Raw genomic sequence first — 19,443 nt, forward strand, 5'->3', positions numbered from 1 at the left:
TGAAATTGAGGCTTTGTGAACAACACGCAATATAATTTTCGATATATAAATTCCAGAGCAGTTAACTGGTAACGGTAATTGCGCATGTGTCTCCGTGAATATGTAGACCGTCCTCTATATAATTTTGAACAAATGCGTCTATTCCCCACCAGAAACCATTGAATTCCCACCGTTTGGGAACCACTGCTTTAGTGAGTCGGCTTTACTCGCCTTAACGCGCATAGCGCGATAAATTTCTATAATTCATGACTTAATCGGTCAATATGATCGGGGACTGCATATATATTGCAATCAATTTTTATCCTCTCTCTGCTCACGTAATCTGATTTACCGGTAGAGCTGAGTGAGGTGTGTTTGAAAAGGTAGGATTCATCAGTAATAATTAAACATCTTCAGGTGTATTCCCATTGGCAGGGACGAAACAGCACTTGACCCCCCCAAAAAATGAGTCTGGGGCTCCCATAGGTGATAAACCGACCCCCTCCCCATCACGTTGTTCGCTTTGGCCACGAAATTATAGTCGTACTGTTAGTGAGCCAGCGCGAAGCGCGAAAATTTTCTATGCTTCATGATTGAATCGGTCAATAAGATCGGGAATAGCATATATATTGCTATCAATTTCTTGTCCTCTCTGCTCACGTAATCAGATTTACCGGTATAGCTGAGTCAGTTGTCTTTGAAACTGTAGAACCCGTAAATAATAATTAAACATCTTCGGGCGGGCGGACCCGTTGGTATGACTTCGTTGCATGATGATACTTCGTGACCTCCTGCCTGCTATATCAAAAAATATAGAATCGCCCAAACGTACTAAACTAAAATCACACGATTTCAAATTGATATTTCTTCACTGGCATATAATTTTTCCCTGCGTGATTGTATTTGTCTTGTGAGGTTCAGATTGCCAAGACAGGAATATTCTGCACCAGTCATTTTGGTACCTATGGACAATTAAAGCTATATGTATTTTGTATATATAACGAAGTTTTCGGCCAAGGTTTTCTCGCTGCCGATCGTTCTGGCACTATTCTTGGAGTCGCATGTTACATGGCCTAAAACTTTATATGTCTTGGTGCTTCGTGACGCGGTAACGGCCAACGCCGATATGCCCATTTCTATGAATCTTGCGTATTTTTTCTTGGGGGAAGAGTACCCAATAATCAAGATACTTGGCAACTTGAAATAGCGGCTAGCGCGAAATATTTTGATAAAGTTGCATAAATTTCCAAAAAATACTATATTGAAGCGAGAGCTCCGTTTATTGCGAGCGAAGTTAGAAACTGACGAGTAAACGCATCAACATGCATGCATTAAAAAGGGACGCGAAAGCATTCAGAAATTGCTAATCAAATGATTAGCACGATCGACGAGCGCGCCTTGTAGAGCCGCTACAAAATAATTTATGCTAATTCACGTAATAATTTTGGGCCCCATTCGAGCTCGCCCCTCCCCCCCCCCAATTGGGGGGTTTGGGGTGCAGCAGTTACGACCCCGAATAAGAGCAAAAATTTGACTGTGATGCACCAATCGCTAGGTTTTTTTTAGTCAATCCAACACTATTACTCGAAAAAATTTCGAAATCAACCGTTTTCTCTCCTGTATTTATATGTTTTTGAAAAGTGTCCTCTTGTCAGATCTCAAATATGGTAACCCTAGGTGACATCTTTTGATGAGAATGTCGCGACCAGCCTAGTCCCTTCTCTCCAACAGCTCGTCGTAACGTTCTTCTGGAATGGTGGATGTGCCTGTCGCTGGAGGAAATGGATTCCGTGAAGAGGTTTCAACCCCGTGCGTAGGATTAATAAATACCCCATAGAGCAGGGGCGGGCAACATACGGCCCGCGAATGGATTTTGTCCGGTCCGCGGACAGTTTTTCGTCTTACATGGTAATGTGGCCCGCCGGCCCCAGTCTTCCGAGATTCCCCATCATCATCATCATCATCATCATCATCATCATTGGTTTATTAGCAATTTTATCAGTTCGATACACCACAAAAATGCGATACCATGAAAAGATAGGAAGGTCTCAAAGCGACTTGGAGTAGTCTATGTAATCAGACACCCACCTTGGCGTAGGCGATGTAAAGAGGAGTCATGCACACTGAATGAAAAGTAAAGAAGCAAGCAACAAGAAATCGATGGCATGTCATGGAAGGCAAGATCGATAGGTCAGTTGTGGTCCGGTAATCTTGAGGATGAACTAATATTAATTTGCTATTCATTTGCTATTCATTCGCTACTTGCTTACATAGGCTACATCAAATTTTATTGACTGTATGTTATTATACACTACACAATGTACACATGTATGCGCATTGCGCAGCGAGCGAGGGTGGAGCTTACGCGTAAGTTCGTCGCAGCGAGAAGACTTGCAATATCGGTATTTACGATGTACTGAACCCTAATGTCATTTGTGGTAATCATGGTGTTTGTCGACGACAATGGTCATTCACACCAGGCCGATATTTCTTATATTTGATTCCGCAACCGTCGACTCGTAGCACGGCCCACACTTCTAGGCTTTTGTAAGACACCGCTTATGCCAGGTGTCGCCAACTGAAAACGGGTCGCGGGCCCCTTTCAAATTTCGAGGCCGCGGGCCGCATGAATTCAATATCGAGATAAACAGGCCACATAGTTTAACAACCACGCTATCTCGTCACCTACTAAACCCTAATGCATTGATATCTTGGTAAATTTGGGGTACTGGGCTTATCGAACGCCTTGAAATCTTAATGAAGGATTGCCCAATGCCCATGTACCGTGTGTTGGTTGATCAGAGAGAAGCAGACATGGTGGTGCCTGTATGACAATGCTGTTCTCAAATCCACATTGCCTTCGTCATTATTGGCGAGAAATGGCTTTGAAGTTGCATTGCTGTCGTTAAAACACATTCATTAAATACGATTTATTCCTTGTATATGTGGATAAATGAGCGAATAATGCATCGATTCAGCAATCCAGCCGCCAAGTAGGCTACTTAATTTTCCTATATCCGGCCCGCCGACCGGAGAAGTTGCCCGCCCCTGCCATCGAGGGTCTAGGCTAGGGGTTTCGCGCCCCAGCGAATAGTGTTGAAACAACCACGGGCCCCCATGACCAACATTTCTGGGGCCTGACGAAGTTCCGTTTCGGTTCGCGAAGTGCTAGGGTGCCGCGAACTATTTTCCTCTTACAGAGGGTGACGCAAGTGCAAAAAGGTTGAAAACCACTTTAGTAATCAGTAGGCCTACTGTCAAAATCGATCAAGCAATTTCAGTCCGTACTCCAGAATCAATCGCGTAGGCCTACAAACCGCTTTTATTGGACCAGTGGTTCGTGGGTGATATCGCCCTCCAATTGGTGACTTTGAGAAACAAGGGGGCGAAAATGTTAGAACGTCCTGTCAGATATATTTAACTACCACGGCCAAAACATGCACGTGAAGACGGCTTATTCTGCATGTGACGCGAAAGTTGGCTATAGAAAAAAGGTCAACTCGAAGTCAACTCTTTTTTAGTTAATTCACCAGCGATCAGAGTTAGATGAATAAAGTTCCCATGTATAAGCTATATGTCCTCTTTTTCGGATCCGCAAATACAGGGAGGCAAAACTTGAGTCGAGCTTGATAAGGGGGCGATGATTCGAAAAAGGTTGGGAACCACTCTATTAGACTAGGGTTGTCATTCGTGACTCAAATTCCGGACACTCTATAGCGCCCACTAATAGGTTTTTGAATGAGGTAGGAACAAATGCATTGCAGTATGACGTCACAATAGCAATGATCGACCTATTGATTGCATACAGGAGTGGATTTTTGGCATCTGGTTTCTAGTCGCGCCAGGCGCGAAAAATTGTTAAACTTAATAAATGAATTCCGTCAATAATATTGTTTCATTATTACTATTAAAAGTTTTATCCCCACCCACGCGACCAGAGTTGACGGTGGATTAGTGTTGGTGGCGTTGATGAGTTCATCAATGCAAGACACGTATTACGTATATATAGCCTATTTTCAATTTAGAAGCCTCAGGCACAACTTGACTAAAACTGAAGCAGGGGTGGCTAACCATTTTGCTATTCACGCCTGCATTTCGATTGCTTATGTAGCCTACGGCCGCATTTCAAGCGCACAGTCGTAATGAACTAACTGAACGCCAAATACCCATGTTAAACTGCCCATGTATATTTCCAGTGAACTCCGGACTAATCTATTCATTAATAGCTTAGGCCTACTATGCGCACTGAAATCGCGAGTATAGTCATGTTATGAATAGTTACATTGCGATTCGAATTTTTCGAATTCACGAATATATTTCGTTATTAATATTAGTAGTTAGTCATGTTATGAATAGTTACATTGCGATTCGAATTTTTCGAATTCACGAATGTATTTCGTTATTAATATTAGTAGTTTCGTATATTACTTTCAAATATTGATCCTTTTTCAGCCCATGTGATCAGATTCACCTGTAGAGTTGACAGAGGGTGTGTTTTCGAAAATTTTGGGCAAGTTATAAACTATATGATACATATTCGGGCGTGCCAATTGTTACTTAAAGTCACATTTTTAATGCTGTTATTTCTTGACCTCTCATCAGGATTGTCGGTGTAGTGCAAGGGCGGGCAACATACGGCCCGCGAGCCGGATCCGGCCCGCTAAGGGATTTTGTCCGGCCCGCCGAGAGTTTTTACTCTGACAGGGAAATTTTATTCTGAAAGTATTCACAAATTTTATGAGTCACACAATGAATCGAAGTTGGCCAACCTGAGAAAGATGGACATTAAATTACTTGCTCTGTTTGGGTCTACCTACATTTTCGACCATGAACCAGTGATGGGGTGACTCGAGTCATCTTTTTCGTATGACTTGACTTGACTCGAGTCATCTTCGAATAATGACTTGACTTGACTCAACGCTTCAGAAATGTAGATTGACTCTTGACTCGAAGCAAAATTTACGAGTCAATTTCAAGTCATCAAGTAATCGATGTCGACTGAATCGCTGTATATTTTGTATAAGTTCGGATTGCCAACCAATGAATCAATGATTGTGCGTTTTACCCGCTGATGATTCGTGGCTGAAAATTGTGAATTGCACATGGGCGCGACCTATTGTAGAATTACTCTAACTCGGAGGGAATGGGTGATAAAACAAAAATGACTCGACTTTAGTCGGGTCAAACATTACAATCAGAGAATGACTTACGACTCGGAACGCTGTGACTTGGTACGACCACGAACGCAACAAACCATCAGACTGTTATGGGGAATAATAATATATCAAAAGGTCGTAGCTTGCGTTGCGCAGCGCATTTAGCTATAAGCAGGTCAAAATGACAATGGCAATCGTTGGCATTCTATTGCCCCCTTGGTGTATGGTTATAGTAACGTCCTGTGCCATCTTGGGCCTGTTTGTCCATGTTATTATCGCTAATTAAAGGTGGCGAGTGTGGTAGTGGTACGCTTCATCTCCATTGTTATATCACAAATGAATTGATCGCAAACGCAGTGATCGGAGCTTATACAACAGCTTACGTTGTCGTAAACTTACTCACCTCAACCAATCCTCTTGTATATAATTTAAATCAAACGAATATCTCTCATACGTTCATAATTGTGTATCGTGGATAAGTAGGTGGGTAGGGTATTGAACTATATCATTTTTAAACTTTCTGAGGTTTCGTATGATATCCTGTGTTTTGGCTGATATTTAAAGACTGAGGCTATACCGCTATACTTGCGTAGTTGAGCAGTTCTGCGTATGCGTGAGCGATACAGCGCCTTTTGCGCGTATAATCAACTCTTTATTCGTTCCTCGATTCAGAATAAATGGGTACTTCATCTGTATTTAAAACACTTAGCAAAATGTAATGACTAGGGCGATTTTTTTTAACTAAAAACGGAACATTTTGACCTAAAAAATCAAAGTGTTGACATTTTGTGACCTTAAAAAACTTAATTTTGACCAAATTTTGACCTAACGTATGCAAATTAGGTGTTTCACCACATAATGTTAGAGTTGTACTACTTATCTTCATTTCTGGTTGGTTCTGGTCTGTCCTTACGAAGTAGTTTGGCCTGAAAAAACTTTTCTGACTCAAAAACTGACAATGTTAACATGGAAATACTTTATTTTAACGAAATCTGGCCCTATGAAGAATTCCGATTGTTACATCACGTATTATGGTAGAAATAATTAAAATTTGTTGTAGTACAACGAAAGATACATTCTCGGGCAGAAAATGTATGTCTTTACTAAAAGTAGCTTGCCAAGAATGGATAAAAAACCTTCAACAGCAGCAGTTCTTGACTGACAACACTGAAGTTAAGGCAGCGACTTAATCCCAACACTGCCACGAACATTAACGAGGAAGGCTGCCTTTCAATACAACTGATGTTCGCGTGCAATCTTTACTAAGGGTTTCCGCATACGATATGCAACCAGAGTTCAAAAAGCTAGTTGACAATATTGAACGACCATAGATGTCTGATTGACTTCAATAGCTTTTGTAAATAAATACATTAAATACTGTTTTTGGTCTCTATGCTTTAAAGTTAAAGTTTACATTGAATACAATTGATTCCTTGTATAGGTGAATAAATACGCGATTAAGGTATAATGTATATATTTTGTAATCCGGCCCGCCAAGTGCTTCATTTTCCCATATCCGGCTCGCCGACTGGAGAAGTTGCCCGCCCCTGGTGTAGTGGAAATATGTTAGAATCTCCCAAATATACCAGAAACAAATTTCGTTCGCGAGGAGCCTACGATTCAAGTTGGTATTTATGTATGGGGCAAATCATTTTCCTATGCTGTAACCATCTGTATTGTGTACCTCAGATTGCAAAGGGCGCTACTATATTCAATTCGAATAATAAAGTCGCATTGATTCGTGCGTCGCGAGAAGAAAATTTCAAGATTAATTAAAATCTTTCAATAATTCGGGAGTTCATAAATTAAAATCATAAATTCGATTTGCATGTCGACGCCCGCCAACACACACTAATTGAATTGCGAGTCGACGGCCGCACTATTTTCTTTCTATGGTCGCAGGTAGGGCACCCATGCACTAAAGCGTCCAAAAAGCGTCCACTTAACTGTCACTAGGAATACACCGTTCTCTTATAGGCTACTTGCGATTACAATTAGGTTTATTTTAGATCGTCATTTTTATTGTATTTCTTGCGAGGGAGGGATACCCACATTAAAATCCAGAGGTAGCACTATGTGACGTTAAATCGCACACAGCGCGAAGAAAATTTCAAGTGTAATCAATTTGAACCAAAACATGCTATTGTTAATTTTGATTCACTTGGTAATTTTGAGCCCTATTCAGGCCGTCAAAATTCCGGACATTTAGGCACATTTTAGGATTTATTCTCGGACGCTAGTTTGAACACTCAAATTCCGGACATATCTGGGAAATTCCGGACGTATGGCTACCCTATATTAGACCAAAATGTAGTCAGAGTCGTTAGTCGGGGACGTTCTGATATCCGACGAAATTCCGTTCCATGCGAAGGGCGGAGGGCCACTCCACCTTGATTGAATATTTTGATGCACGATAATTCGGTAATCATCTGTCTGTGTCTAGTACCGTTAGTCTTTAAATATGCGTGCAATCAGTGACGTAGCCAAGGGATCATTGCAAGGATACATAAAAGTTTTATATATCCTTGGATCATTGAGTGAAATATGCCCCTACCACAATTTTTGACTCGGAAATTATTGTGAAGTAATCTGTCTTCGTTCTGTCGTAATGGATTCCTGACATCAAGGCATCGTTATGAAGTTGTCGAGGTCGATGCGTTCGAGAACTGGTGTGCACTGCAGCGCTTGGCCGATAAGGTTACCTCGGGTAACGAACACTAAGGGGCGGTAGTGTACTTTCAACCTGGGACTGGAAGCGCACCTGCCTAGCCTATGCCTAGCTGATGGTTGAGTTACCTACAGATCATGACGACGTGAGGATCTGTGTGACATGGTAATTGATTCCTAATTTATTTTAGGTATTGACTACATCGATGATATTGAAGTACTCTCGCTTGATAGAAGAAATCAGGCCATCAGGGCTGTTAACATTTACCAGAACGGCATATCATCATTGCCAAAGCAAAATATCGCTATCGCTTAGTTGGCTGACCAATAGAATCGACTTCTAAATATGTATTCTCCTATCTTTTGGTAAATTGGAATTATTTCAAGTCACATCGATGGGAGACAATACCAATTCAGTACAATGATTGAATCACTACCCACAGGACCGTAACTGCCGCACCCCAAATCCCCCAATTAGGGGGGCCGAGCTCGAAGGGGGCTCAAAATTATTTCGTGAATTAGCATAAATTATGGAGTATTTTTTGACAATTTATGCAACTTTTTCGAAATTTTTGCCAAATTGCCAAATATCTTGTTTATTGGGTACTCTTCCCCCAAGAAAACATTCGCAAGATTTATAGAAATGGGCTCATCGGCGTTGGTTATTACCGCGCCACGACGCACCAAGAAATACAAAGTTTTAGGTCATGTAACATGCGACTCCAAGAAGTGTGCCAGAACGATCGGCAGCAAGAAAACCTTGGCCGAAAAGGACTGGTCTTGTGCTGACCGAAAACTTCGTTATATACACAAAATACATATAGGTTTAATCGTCCATAGGCGCTATGACTGGCGCCGAATGTTCCTGTCTTGGCAATCTGAACCTCGCAAGACAAATACCATCCCGCAGGGGAAAAAGATATATACCAGTGAAGAATACCAAGTTGAAATCGTGTGATCTTTTAGTTTAGAACGTTTGGGCGATTCTATATTTTTTGATATAGCAGACATGGAGGTCACAAAATAGCATCATGCAACGAAGTCATACCAACGGGTCCGCCCGCCCGAAGATGTTTAATTATTATTTACGGGCCCTACAGTTTCCAAGACACCTCACTCAGCTCTACCGGTAAATTTGATTTCTTGATCAGAGAGGACAAGAAATTGATAGCAATATGTATGCAATTCCCGATCTTATTGACCGTTTTTATCGTGAATTATCGAAAATTTTCGCGCTTCTCGCTGGCTCACTGCCTGCAACTATAATTTCGTGGCAGAAGCAAACAATGTGATTGGGGGTCGGTTTATCACCCCAATGGAGCCAAACACTCAAGTTTTTCTGGGGGGACTGACGAAGTGCTGTTTCGTTCCTGCCAACGGGTATGCACCCGAAGATCTTCAATTATTATTGAGGGGTTCTACTTTTTCAAACACAGATCACTCAGCTCTACCGGTAAATCAGATGACGCGAGCAGAGAGGGATAAAAATTGATAGCAATATTTATGCAATTCCCGATTATATTGACCGATTTAGTCATGAATAATAGAAATTTCTCGCGCTTCGCGCGTTAAGGCAATAAACGCAGACTCACTAAACGGACGCCCCATTTAGATGATATGTAGCAATAAACAGCGTACAGCCTGAGGGGGGTCTGGGGCGAAGCCTCTCAGAAGTTACGTCTATCACCCTATGGGGCCCAAGACCAACATTTTTTGGGGGGGGGGGCTGACGAAGTACTGTTACGGCCCTGACTACCCAAGACTGGTATACGGTAGGCTACTACCTGTCATTAATCGCACGTACAAGACCATTTCAGGGAGAATTATATTAGATTTAAAGGTATCGGCTCGCTGCTACGTGAAGTTCTCACCGTTTTTATCGACCAACATGCCAACCAACAGTGCACAACGTATGATACAAATTATATGGTTATAATTGGAAACGATCGTTTTGCCGTTGCATGGATTTACTTGTAGATTCAGCGGAGGCGTTGAAGTACACGATGTTACACGATATACTAAATCGTATTAATATCGACCATATTCCTAACATTGTCTGATAGCATTTCATGCTAAACAGAAGATGGATCAATTTTGGGTGACAATTTATTTTTACAATATATAGTCCGGCACTTATAGCCATTTGAAATTTGATATGACTGTATAAGTGTATAATATATATGCAGATCGCCGGCGACAATTTCTAGACAAGTGGCCTACAATATATATTGAGATGTGGCTGCTCTTTTTAAGAGTCGGTCAAACTATGACGAGGTTTGCAGTACAAATCATCATCATCATTTTAATAAGATATAAAATGATGTAACGTAGAAGGAATAGTACTACTATTTATGATTTAGCAATGTAGGCGCACGCAGACAGGGCGTAGCACACTATAATAAGGTCGAGCCCGTAAGTAGCGGCAGCGATTCGATTTGGTCTCGGCTGTCGGGTTTGCCGTGTGCTATAATTGTCAACCTGTGAAGTGGTGCAGACGTCAGTCGGCAAAACATTGTCAAACAAAAGAGGCGGAGAATGCTTCAGTCTACGAAAAGACGATGGTTCTGTTTCGATGAGGTCCTGCAGAGTGTGTGAGTGTAGCGTAGTAACCGAGTGCGGGAGCGTGGATTTAAGGTCGATGTAGCACTTTGTGACGATGTACAGTAAAACACATAGTGGAAATTTGATGAGATGAGATGCTCATATGAAATTAAAGTATGATGCAAATGCTTTTTTCACCCTTGCATCCTCGGGCCTTGTAGCTATTTAATTGGGGCTTCCCGCTAATTTGAACAAGAGTTCAATAGTTGTCCCCAATGGGGATACAAATTGCACCCGTAATCCATCAGCTCTCCAAGGATGGGGTAAAGACGTGGGTGGGGTCGGTCGTTCATTTAGTTGACGGAAATTTTATATATAAGCGTTAATATCTTACAAGAGGAAGTTTGAATTTATTTGATTAGCCAGAATGATGTATACTTCGCTGCTAATGTACCACTATCAAAATTCGAGAACAGATGTGTACTATTCACTTTATTTGCTAAGCTATACGGTCCCAGCCCAAATCGAGTCGCGCAAAGGTTTTGTGGCCACGAGGGTCACCATTATTGACATTGATCTTATCATACGTTTTAATTAGTAAATTCGTGGCCTATTATTACCTATCAACAAAACGACAACAGTAGCGCATATCGCCTTGTGCCAGTTGTGCGAAACGACAATGCCTTCTTTGAACTTCAATCGTCGCAGCGTTTGTATGTAACCACGTATGTCCTTCCCTTCCCCTCAAAGTTAAGTTAAACTGGCTTGATATTAACATTTTCGTAGTCATTGGATCATCTTAGTGACCAAAACGTAACAGTGCGCAATGCGGTCATACCACGAAATTTCAGTTTGTCATGACATCAACCGACAACTCGACATAAGTGTGCGGACTGGACAAATTATGGCATGCGACCGAAATCCATGCGTTTCGCGTATAAGATTCTACATTTTGAGATATTTGCCACCTAACCACATATAATTGAAAACATAGCCAGGCCATTAAAAACATTAGTCGTGTTTGTACTTCTCATATCGGAATCGAAATGTGCGACAATTAATACTTTAATTGTATTGTATGTAGTATGTACTGTATTGATACCGTTAGTTTTTCGACTACTGTGGCAGCCAATAGATGCAATATCGCAAAGTGTAATTTAGTCGATTCCCCCTATAAAAATAGTTAATCAGATAGTGGCGTTTTGAAATATTCAAGATCAACAAATGAGGTCCTCAACTATTAAAGATTGAGAATCACTTCTTTTTATATAAAAGTAATATGGTCATTGTTACTTTCCTATGCCTGTTCCGAGGATATAATTTGCTGGTTGCAACCGAACCAGCACTCAGTGTTTACTGTTCACTAACGCCCGAACGTCCCACGCCCGGGACTCTCAACAGACCAATTTCATGTGATAGTTTCCCCGAATTTGTAAAATGTCAGTAACATTCGCTCTCGTGAAAATTCGTCACGTTCCTTTGTTAAGTGGATGTTATAATTCGTCACAATAAGGAACGTTCAAAAGATATACAGCGATTTGAAGAGCCTGTCTATCACGTCGAATAAATCGATTGCGCTGTGGATATCCCGTCATTATAAGTTGTATGGAGATTAAAGAAGCATCTAGTCAGACAATTCACGCCGCGAGAGGGCATTGTATCAGAATGAACCCAACATCGTCGGTGCTAGCAATGACTCGCGTACAGAAAACCCTCCCGAATGTGTTATTAACAAGTGGTATGCGATATGACATAGCGAAGACAAGACACCGGCACTTTCCAGCTGGAGCGACAGGAATGCGGAGAATATTTGCTTTCACTGACGACGACACATTAGCCCAGTACCACGGCAATTTACACAGTACTGAGATTTCAACCAGTTGCGAGAAGCGTGGGTTGTTTGCACTCGGTCGCATCTAGCAATCGATATTAGTCGAATTTTCTTTAAATCCGCACATACTTTGGAAAAAGGCGGCTTTTCACGGTCGGTTGGACGTTTCGGACGTAAATTCGAAAGGCACAGTATGAAATGGTAGAAGCGACGGGGATGTTGCAAGCCTTATTGACGTTACCTGTTCATCTGTCAGAATGTGACAGTATCGGTTTCGACACCCACCCCGTGCAATTCATTAGCAGTCCACGAATGGTAGGTAGTAGCGGCTATTCGCGACATGCTTTGTATGTAATTGTTGTACTGGATGCTGTAATTTTAGTAAGGCAGCAGCAGATCGCTACAGCAATAAAGGGCTCATGAAGGCGTAAAATTTTATAGTAGTGACGCTCTAATGTACTATTACCCTACAATTCGTAAGGGAGTCGAAAGTAGCTGAAGTCGCGCATGATCAACTCGCTATCAATTTCCAAAATGATTCAAGTGCACTTTACCGGCGTCCATACATCGCCAGATAATACTGTAGAAAGTATCTACCGCTGTCGTATATGCGTATTGCGTACCCGAATGTATCGCAAGTTTGGCTTAAAGGAAAGGTAAATAGTTTTAGAGCGGTCGCGATTCTGTATCTATAGGGTTCATCCATCTAGTTTTCTATGGACTCAAAGTTACACACAAGCTGTCAGAGATGAGAATGAAATGTGATGCCGTGTCCTACGCGTTTTTTGCCCGACGAGGAAGCACCGTAGATGTTTTGCTGTTTCTGTGGCGTGCAGCAGTATAGATTTTAACCGTGGAATTCTATCATACACCGAGCTGGGAGTTTGTGGCAATATGGATTAACTGGCGCGCTTGGAGTTCAAGCTCTATATATATTGTAATCTATTAATCATACCACATGGTAATTGCATAAAACTGCGCCACTACAGTAGCCATCGAAAAAAATCGATTTGATTACAGAACGAATAACGAGGCTAGCCAGCATTGCAATATTCGGGCAATCAAATGATGTCTGTGTTACAGATATGCATACTTTCCTGTGATGTATAGTTATTTTCGTTGTTATTATAGTTCAAAGTTATGAATGTGAAAGTGAATGGGTAATTGGATATATACTATATAACACTGCAACAGGACAACCTACCGTAAGATAGAGAGCAATAAAATATAGATCAAGTTTAGGCTTTGCGTTCCTGGTGGATGACCGACACCACACCAATGCAGTGAAAGGATTATTTTTGTTCTGCCCGTCAGAATTTTTGTAACCACACCCGTGCATGTAGAAACCTGAGTGTGAAAGACGTGTGCCGATGTACTTGTTCGTAAATCAGAGGCTGTATAATTTGATTCCGACGTGTGAGTTCGTTTGGAAAGCATTCAAGTTCCAAGCCCATCTCAGATAAAAGCTGTTCATCATCTCACGATTAAAGGTCGACCGATATTGATTTTTACAGGCCGATACCGATACCGATATATCGACACACTCACAAGGCCGATAACGGATATCATAGGCCGATATTAATATGGAAGGAGCAGAGAACAATTTCACAAAAAATATCCTATATTAGGCAAGATGGCACTTGTTCATTACACACAAAACTGAACAACAAACGAGAAAACTGAAATTGAAAGGAATTATTGCTTAATTGTGCACATTCGCTGTAATTTGGGATAACCCAAAAAGCAAAACATGATACAGAATTGCAGATCAGTCCAGAAAAGGTAGATTGTAATGCAGGAAGCATAGTTTCTCTGCATGCTCACCCAGTTAAACTCGTCCTGCAAGGGTAAATCTGTCATATATCGCCCTTTGCGTCTTGAGATTGAGAACACGGAGCATTGAATTTCCAATATTTTTGAAATTTTTTTGAATATAAAATATCGGCCGCAATATCGGCCTTCATAGGCCGATATCGATAATCGGGAAAGCTCTGAATATCGGCCTCGATAATCGGCCATGTCGATAATTGGTCGACCTTTACTAACGATTACTAGTTGCTCGTTACGCTTATTTCAACTCTGTGCATAAGGAGAGATTACAGCGTGGGAGGGTGGTTACCAAATCGACATCAGAATGACTCGATTCACTAAGAAAAGGAGTCTACTAAGGGTGATAGTGGCAGTGGTACATAAACTGCACTTTCAAGATAACATCTCATTCACGAGAAACATGTCCTTATAGTTAAATAGTTGCCACAGGCGTTTTATCTGGATATCCTGCTTTGCGTGTAGCGTCATATTTCGCTAGAGTTTTGATCCATAATTTCCCTGGGAAATATCGTACGTGCAAGGATCTGTGCGTTTTGGGAGGTGGATGCTATCGGTCAGAGGCTAAACCATGAGCCGAAGCGGCAGATTCACGAGTAACGTCGATTACGGATCATCGGGTAAGGACAAATATTTACCGAAATTCTGAAACACTTATTTGTATTACCGTTGGCTTTCCCAATATTGTGTGTCTCAAACAGAAGTATATATATCATGAAATTCCAAAGTACAGCATGAACGGCTTTATGCAGACGCCTTATCACTATTTCTGTTCGTCAGTATCATCTTATGTATTTAAGCTTGCGTTCAATCAGCAATAACACTTTCAGCTCTGTTTTCCTGTCCATATATCACCGGGTGAATCCAACATTATAGTCGCAACAAAGTAACAGTTACATTTAAAACTGTTTCAACTAATACGTACACGTACACTCTAGTCGATGCTGGCGCAATAGGAATGTGGCACTTGTCCTCCAACAGCTCAAGTTTCCTTACTTATTTGCTTTAAGGGAGTGATGCAAAAACGCACGGCGTGATATGACTTCAGACGTGTTTTATTTGCTTTTTTAGCGCATGATCGAAAATCGGTGCATTGTTGGGCATATCCATCTTTCATTAGTTCGGTTTGCTGTGGTATTTATTTGCTCGCGCCATCATCTTGCGTCCCATTGTGGAATTTGCAATCTTAACTCGATTAACACTTGGTTGCAATGAAACCTTTGGCATTTCACGCACCATTGTTATCTTCACAAGTTAATTACATACTGTGGTTTATTCATGATCTGCTATGATTATAGGATCTACCACTACCATATGTGCGCCTATATCTGAGTCACCCTTGAACATATCAATATTAGTTTACTCATGTCCTACTATGAGGCCATGGTTTACTCTATCCCTAGCCCTTAGATAAGAGCTTGTTTTCGTAGCTACCGTTCAAAATTGTATTTGTTAAAGCGACTCTCTTACTAATAGTGTTACAGTTAGAACATCCACTTGAGGCCATATCCTTGCTTTGGTAATGTTTGTCATCTCCATAACGGAGCTACCTTCGAGAGACTTTCAATAAGTGGATGCTATTTGATAGTGAATATGTGTATCTCCTCGGCGAGTGGAGATGTGCGTCAATTGTTAAGCGTGTCCCACACTCAAAAATATTCCAAACGGTGCTTGTGACTCTGCTCTATGAAATTCAAATTGACAGATCGGGCGAAAACTGCCGACTTCATCAGAAAGTGATTTTCAATTTAAAACCTCCATTTTCACTTCCTATGCAAGCTAGCATTCAGTTAAATGTTTCTGTACGACCGAAATTTTCTTGAATATATCTGCCACTTACGACTCATTAATAAAATAGGCGACTACGCCTCTGCTTGGTCTAGTGGAGATCGAATTTCCCGATCCTGAACCGTATGCATGGATGATAATCATCTAGCATTGAATATCACTGTTGCTAAACGTTGTAATTGTACTTGTACAGAATGTGATGTTTATAAAATGCTTACATAACATTTTGTATAACACAGTAGCTGCGTGTGTGACTGAATACGCGGGGTTTCATTCCGTGTTGCCCGCGTGCTCTTCAGGATAGAGGTGGTCAGAATAAGAACTCAGATGCATGTTTTGTTTTGTTTTGTTTCGATAGTCCGTGACTATTTGTCCGCCGTTAATGTCTTGTCTTAGCAGTCGTATCGATTGACTTCCAGTTCACTGGTTTGTGTCAGGTCAGAAGAATAAATATGAATCCATACATCCATCCATCCATCCGCGCCACTGCACATACAGAAGCATGAGATTATATGCAATGTGTTACCAAAGTTACCCTACTTGTTGAACTTGCTGTTTGCTCTATATGTTGAAGTTGAAGACCCAGTGACTTGTGCATGCACTCATGTACTGTTTTCGCGTCCTGTAAAATTGTCAATTGTCTGTTTTCTTGCTCAAATACCTTTAGATTGTTTCCTTTCACAACGTAACAAAGCCAGACTTCCCGATTAACACCTTTCATGATATCGATTTCCGTCACAATTGGTGCCTGATTGACAGCCCATAACGTACCGTGTAGTGGTCTTATTGACGGAGAGCGGCCATAAGACGTCAGATAACGAGTTAAATTAATCGCAATCCGTTTGCCGGATTGATAAATATCTGATAAAATTCGTATCGTTTTTACACACCTTATCACGACTGTCATGATTCGTCAATCCCGGACGTTTGGAAATCGTATTCAGATAGTATTTCACCGGAATGCAAAGAAATTTCGAGCCTACCAGAAGCTGAGAAGCATATCAGATTATTTCAGAATGATACGTCTTTATGACTGTCAGATTTACGATCGATAGATGCTTATTGCATGCCCATCAACTGTCTAGTCCGTTACAGTGCATAACCCTAAACAATGCATCGACTATTATGCTTCAATTGTTTATTATACCCCTCATTGTACTATGTCAGAGCTACTCAACTATTTTCAGCAAAGATCCATTTACAGAAGTTTAAATTTGCTTACGTCCGTTATATCTTTCATGAAAGAATTTACAGTCGTACAAATGTAATACGCTATAACTATATACAAAATCCGGTAAAGCGGTATTATGAAAAGCAATAAGCGAAATGTATTTATTGTTTCGGTAGTCACAAGTATTGGAAGGATTGGCATTTTTAATTTCGAATACTTGGTTCTAAAGGGGGTAAGGTGCGGATTCAACAAGGAATAGGTCCGCATACGCACCGTGGTTCATCAGTTTAGTAGCCCTGTACGTACATTACTATGAAAAGCTGTAGGACTATTAAATTCCCAAACTGACTAGCAGCCGAGATATTTTATTTCTTCCACAATACTGCTATGCTTTTGTACATATATATCCAATGTTTTGACACATAGCGATGTCATTACTCATTATGCGGTAGACTTTGCATTTCTTACCGATGAAATCTTGTAGGGCTGTAGCCTGTAGGTATGCGGCTTCTCACATTTACATCCGTCCCTCTTCGGGTTTCCAAACTATGGAACGACCATGCTAGTTCAACTATACTACATATCTTGAAACAATTTCAGGCCGACACGGGCAATTCGGAAACCGATTTCAACCTCCCACGTTCAGCCAGCCCCTGACCGATGTCAAATCAAGCGAAGGGGGCCGTTCGCGCCTGGAATGCAAGGTAGAAGGCAGACCAAGACCAACTGTAGTTTGGAAAAAGGTAAGTCGCTTGCCACAGGAATATCCACAACAACGAACTAGCTGCATGCATCCGGTTGAAAATGTATGTATTCAATGCACTCGATATTTGCGCACACAATAAATGGAATAGATTTTATTGAAAGGGCGATAGCCAGAAAACAAAATAATTCGATAAGGATTTCGATCGCGACAGCGAAATGCCGGCAAATCTCGCTCTAATTGAATCGGTCAGACTGAGCGTAACTTTCTAACTGTTGCACATCACACCAATCCAGACCTGAATTATCACTGGTCTGGCGTAAATGGCCAGAGTAGTCGAAACGACACGTACCTAAACTCAACAACAATCTGGATTGTGGTACTGAAGCTTATCGGTTAATAATTCACTGAAAAGTGGCAAGTGACATTTTCGGATCCAAAGCGAAACGCCGATTAATCTCTCGGCTCAAAGCAGTGGTGGTTCGCGATAGATGTTTTTTGTCTTGGTATAATTATTGGTTGCGAAACCATGCCGATGTCTATGTCACACCTCGATTTTTAACCAAATATGAACTGTGGGAAAAAAAGGAAAGAGCGTGGCATGTGGAGAATGCCCGTCGCGGTAAATTACATGCTTACCAAACGATTCATTACTCCGCGTTGACTTTTTCTCTTCGAGATGGTTGTTTATAATCGAATGTTATCGATGGTCGCAGGCTTTCGAAGTTGATTGGTCGCGTTAGCTGGTACGGATTGAGGTTTACTGCGGTGTTTTCTCCAATAGCCAAAGCTCATATAGGTATATAATCGTATTTTCGGTTAGTTATATCATTACCGTGCTGTTGTTTTGGTACAAAGCAGATCATCGGCTGCTTCGCCGAGAAATCATGTTTCACGAGACACGATGATATTCTGCTAGCATCGCGTTAAAGTCCTAGGTATCTGAAAATGTGTGAAACGATATTGCGTTTCCACCATACACATAGCAAGATATGTTATGCGTCTTCTTCCAGTGTCGGAGTAATGGCACCAAAATACCACATCATTCAGGCAGCCACACGTAGTTTCTATAAATAATGTGGCGTGGATGTCACAATTGCAAATAACATGGAAGCATTGGCCTGCAGGTCGTTTCGAGTTCTTTTTAGCGAGGCGTAGCCTAGACGAATATATTCTCATCATGAGTGGATTTCCATATCTACCTATGAACGAACGATGTGTGATTAATCGGGTAGTTAATCAAATAATTGGCGTCGCGTAAGAGTCTGTCGTGCCCGACGACAAATAAGGGACCCCAATCCTGCTTAAGTGTACGATTCGGAAGACATCAATCCTGCGGCTTTGCTCGCATCGATGTATCGTTCTATTGCAATGCTGAATCTGTGCAATCCTCGCTGCGCCTACGCTGTTCACATTTGTTTACTTTTTCGGTTATAATACGCAACACAATCTCCAATCTGCATAATATAATACACATGTTATACACGCCCACCTCTCATGATGTAACGACGCACACAGGAATTCGGTTGATCTTAAATACGCATCAACAATGATTTATTCTGGAAAATAACATAACCGGCGCTAAGAAATATTGTGACGCACGATCGATGCACTTGGTGGCACGCCGGCCGTGTAAAACGCCTGAAAACGCAGAGAAACATTCTGGGCAACTTACAAAATATCTTGTTTCGTTTTGTATCCAAACACATGTCCCGCAACCTATGTAAATAATACTCATTCAGTCAATCTGTACATCACACGACCGTTCAAAAGAGTTCAT

At 41.3% G+C, this 19,443-nt stretch overlaps 3 protein-coding genes across 3 annotated transcripts in view; 2 read left to right on the plus strand and 1 right to left on the minus strand.

The window, feature by feature from the left end:
• LOC145439206 (ran-binding protein 9-like) overlaps window positions 1-19,443 on the plus strand; it is a 333,125-nt gene that overhangs the window by 216,904 nt on the left and 96,778 nt on the right. The window lies entirely within an intron of this gene.
• Window positions 1-19,443, minus strand: part of LOC145439204 (serine/threonine-protein kinase BRSK2-like) — a 98,690-nt gene that overhangs the window by 60,838 nt on the left and 18,409 nt on the right. The window lies entirely within an intron of this gene.
• The window catches only part of LOC145439198 (myosin light chain kinase, smooth muscle-like), a 30,629-nt gene continuing 25,413 nt past the window's right edge, over window positions 14,228-19,443 (plus strand). The window contains exons 1-2 of the mRNA XM_080316688.1: window positions 14,228-14,621; window positions 17,561-17,703. Coding sequence (XP_080172814.1) covers window positions 14,573-14,621; window positions 17,561-17,703 — 192 coding nt within the window. The 5' untranslated portion in view covers window positions 14,228-14,572. The remainder of the gene's footprint in view (window positions 14,622-17,560; window positions 17,704-19,443) is intronic.

Source organism: Botryllus schlosseri, chromosome 5, assembly GCF_051294905.1.
Source record: "Botryllus schlosseri isolate E-star chromosome 5, Bs_hap1, whole genome shotgun sequence".
In the NCBI taxonomy this organism is placed as follows: Eukaryota; Metazoa; Chordata; class Ascidiacea; order Stolidobranchia; family Styelidae; genus Botryllus; species Botryllus schlosseri.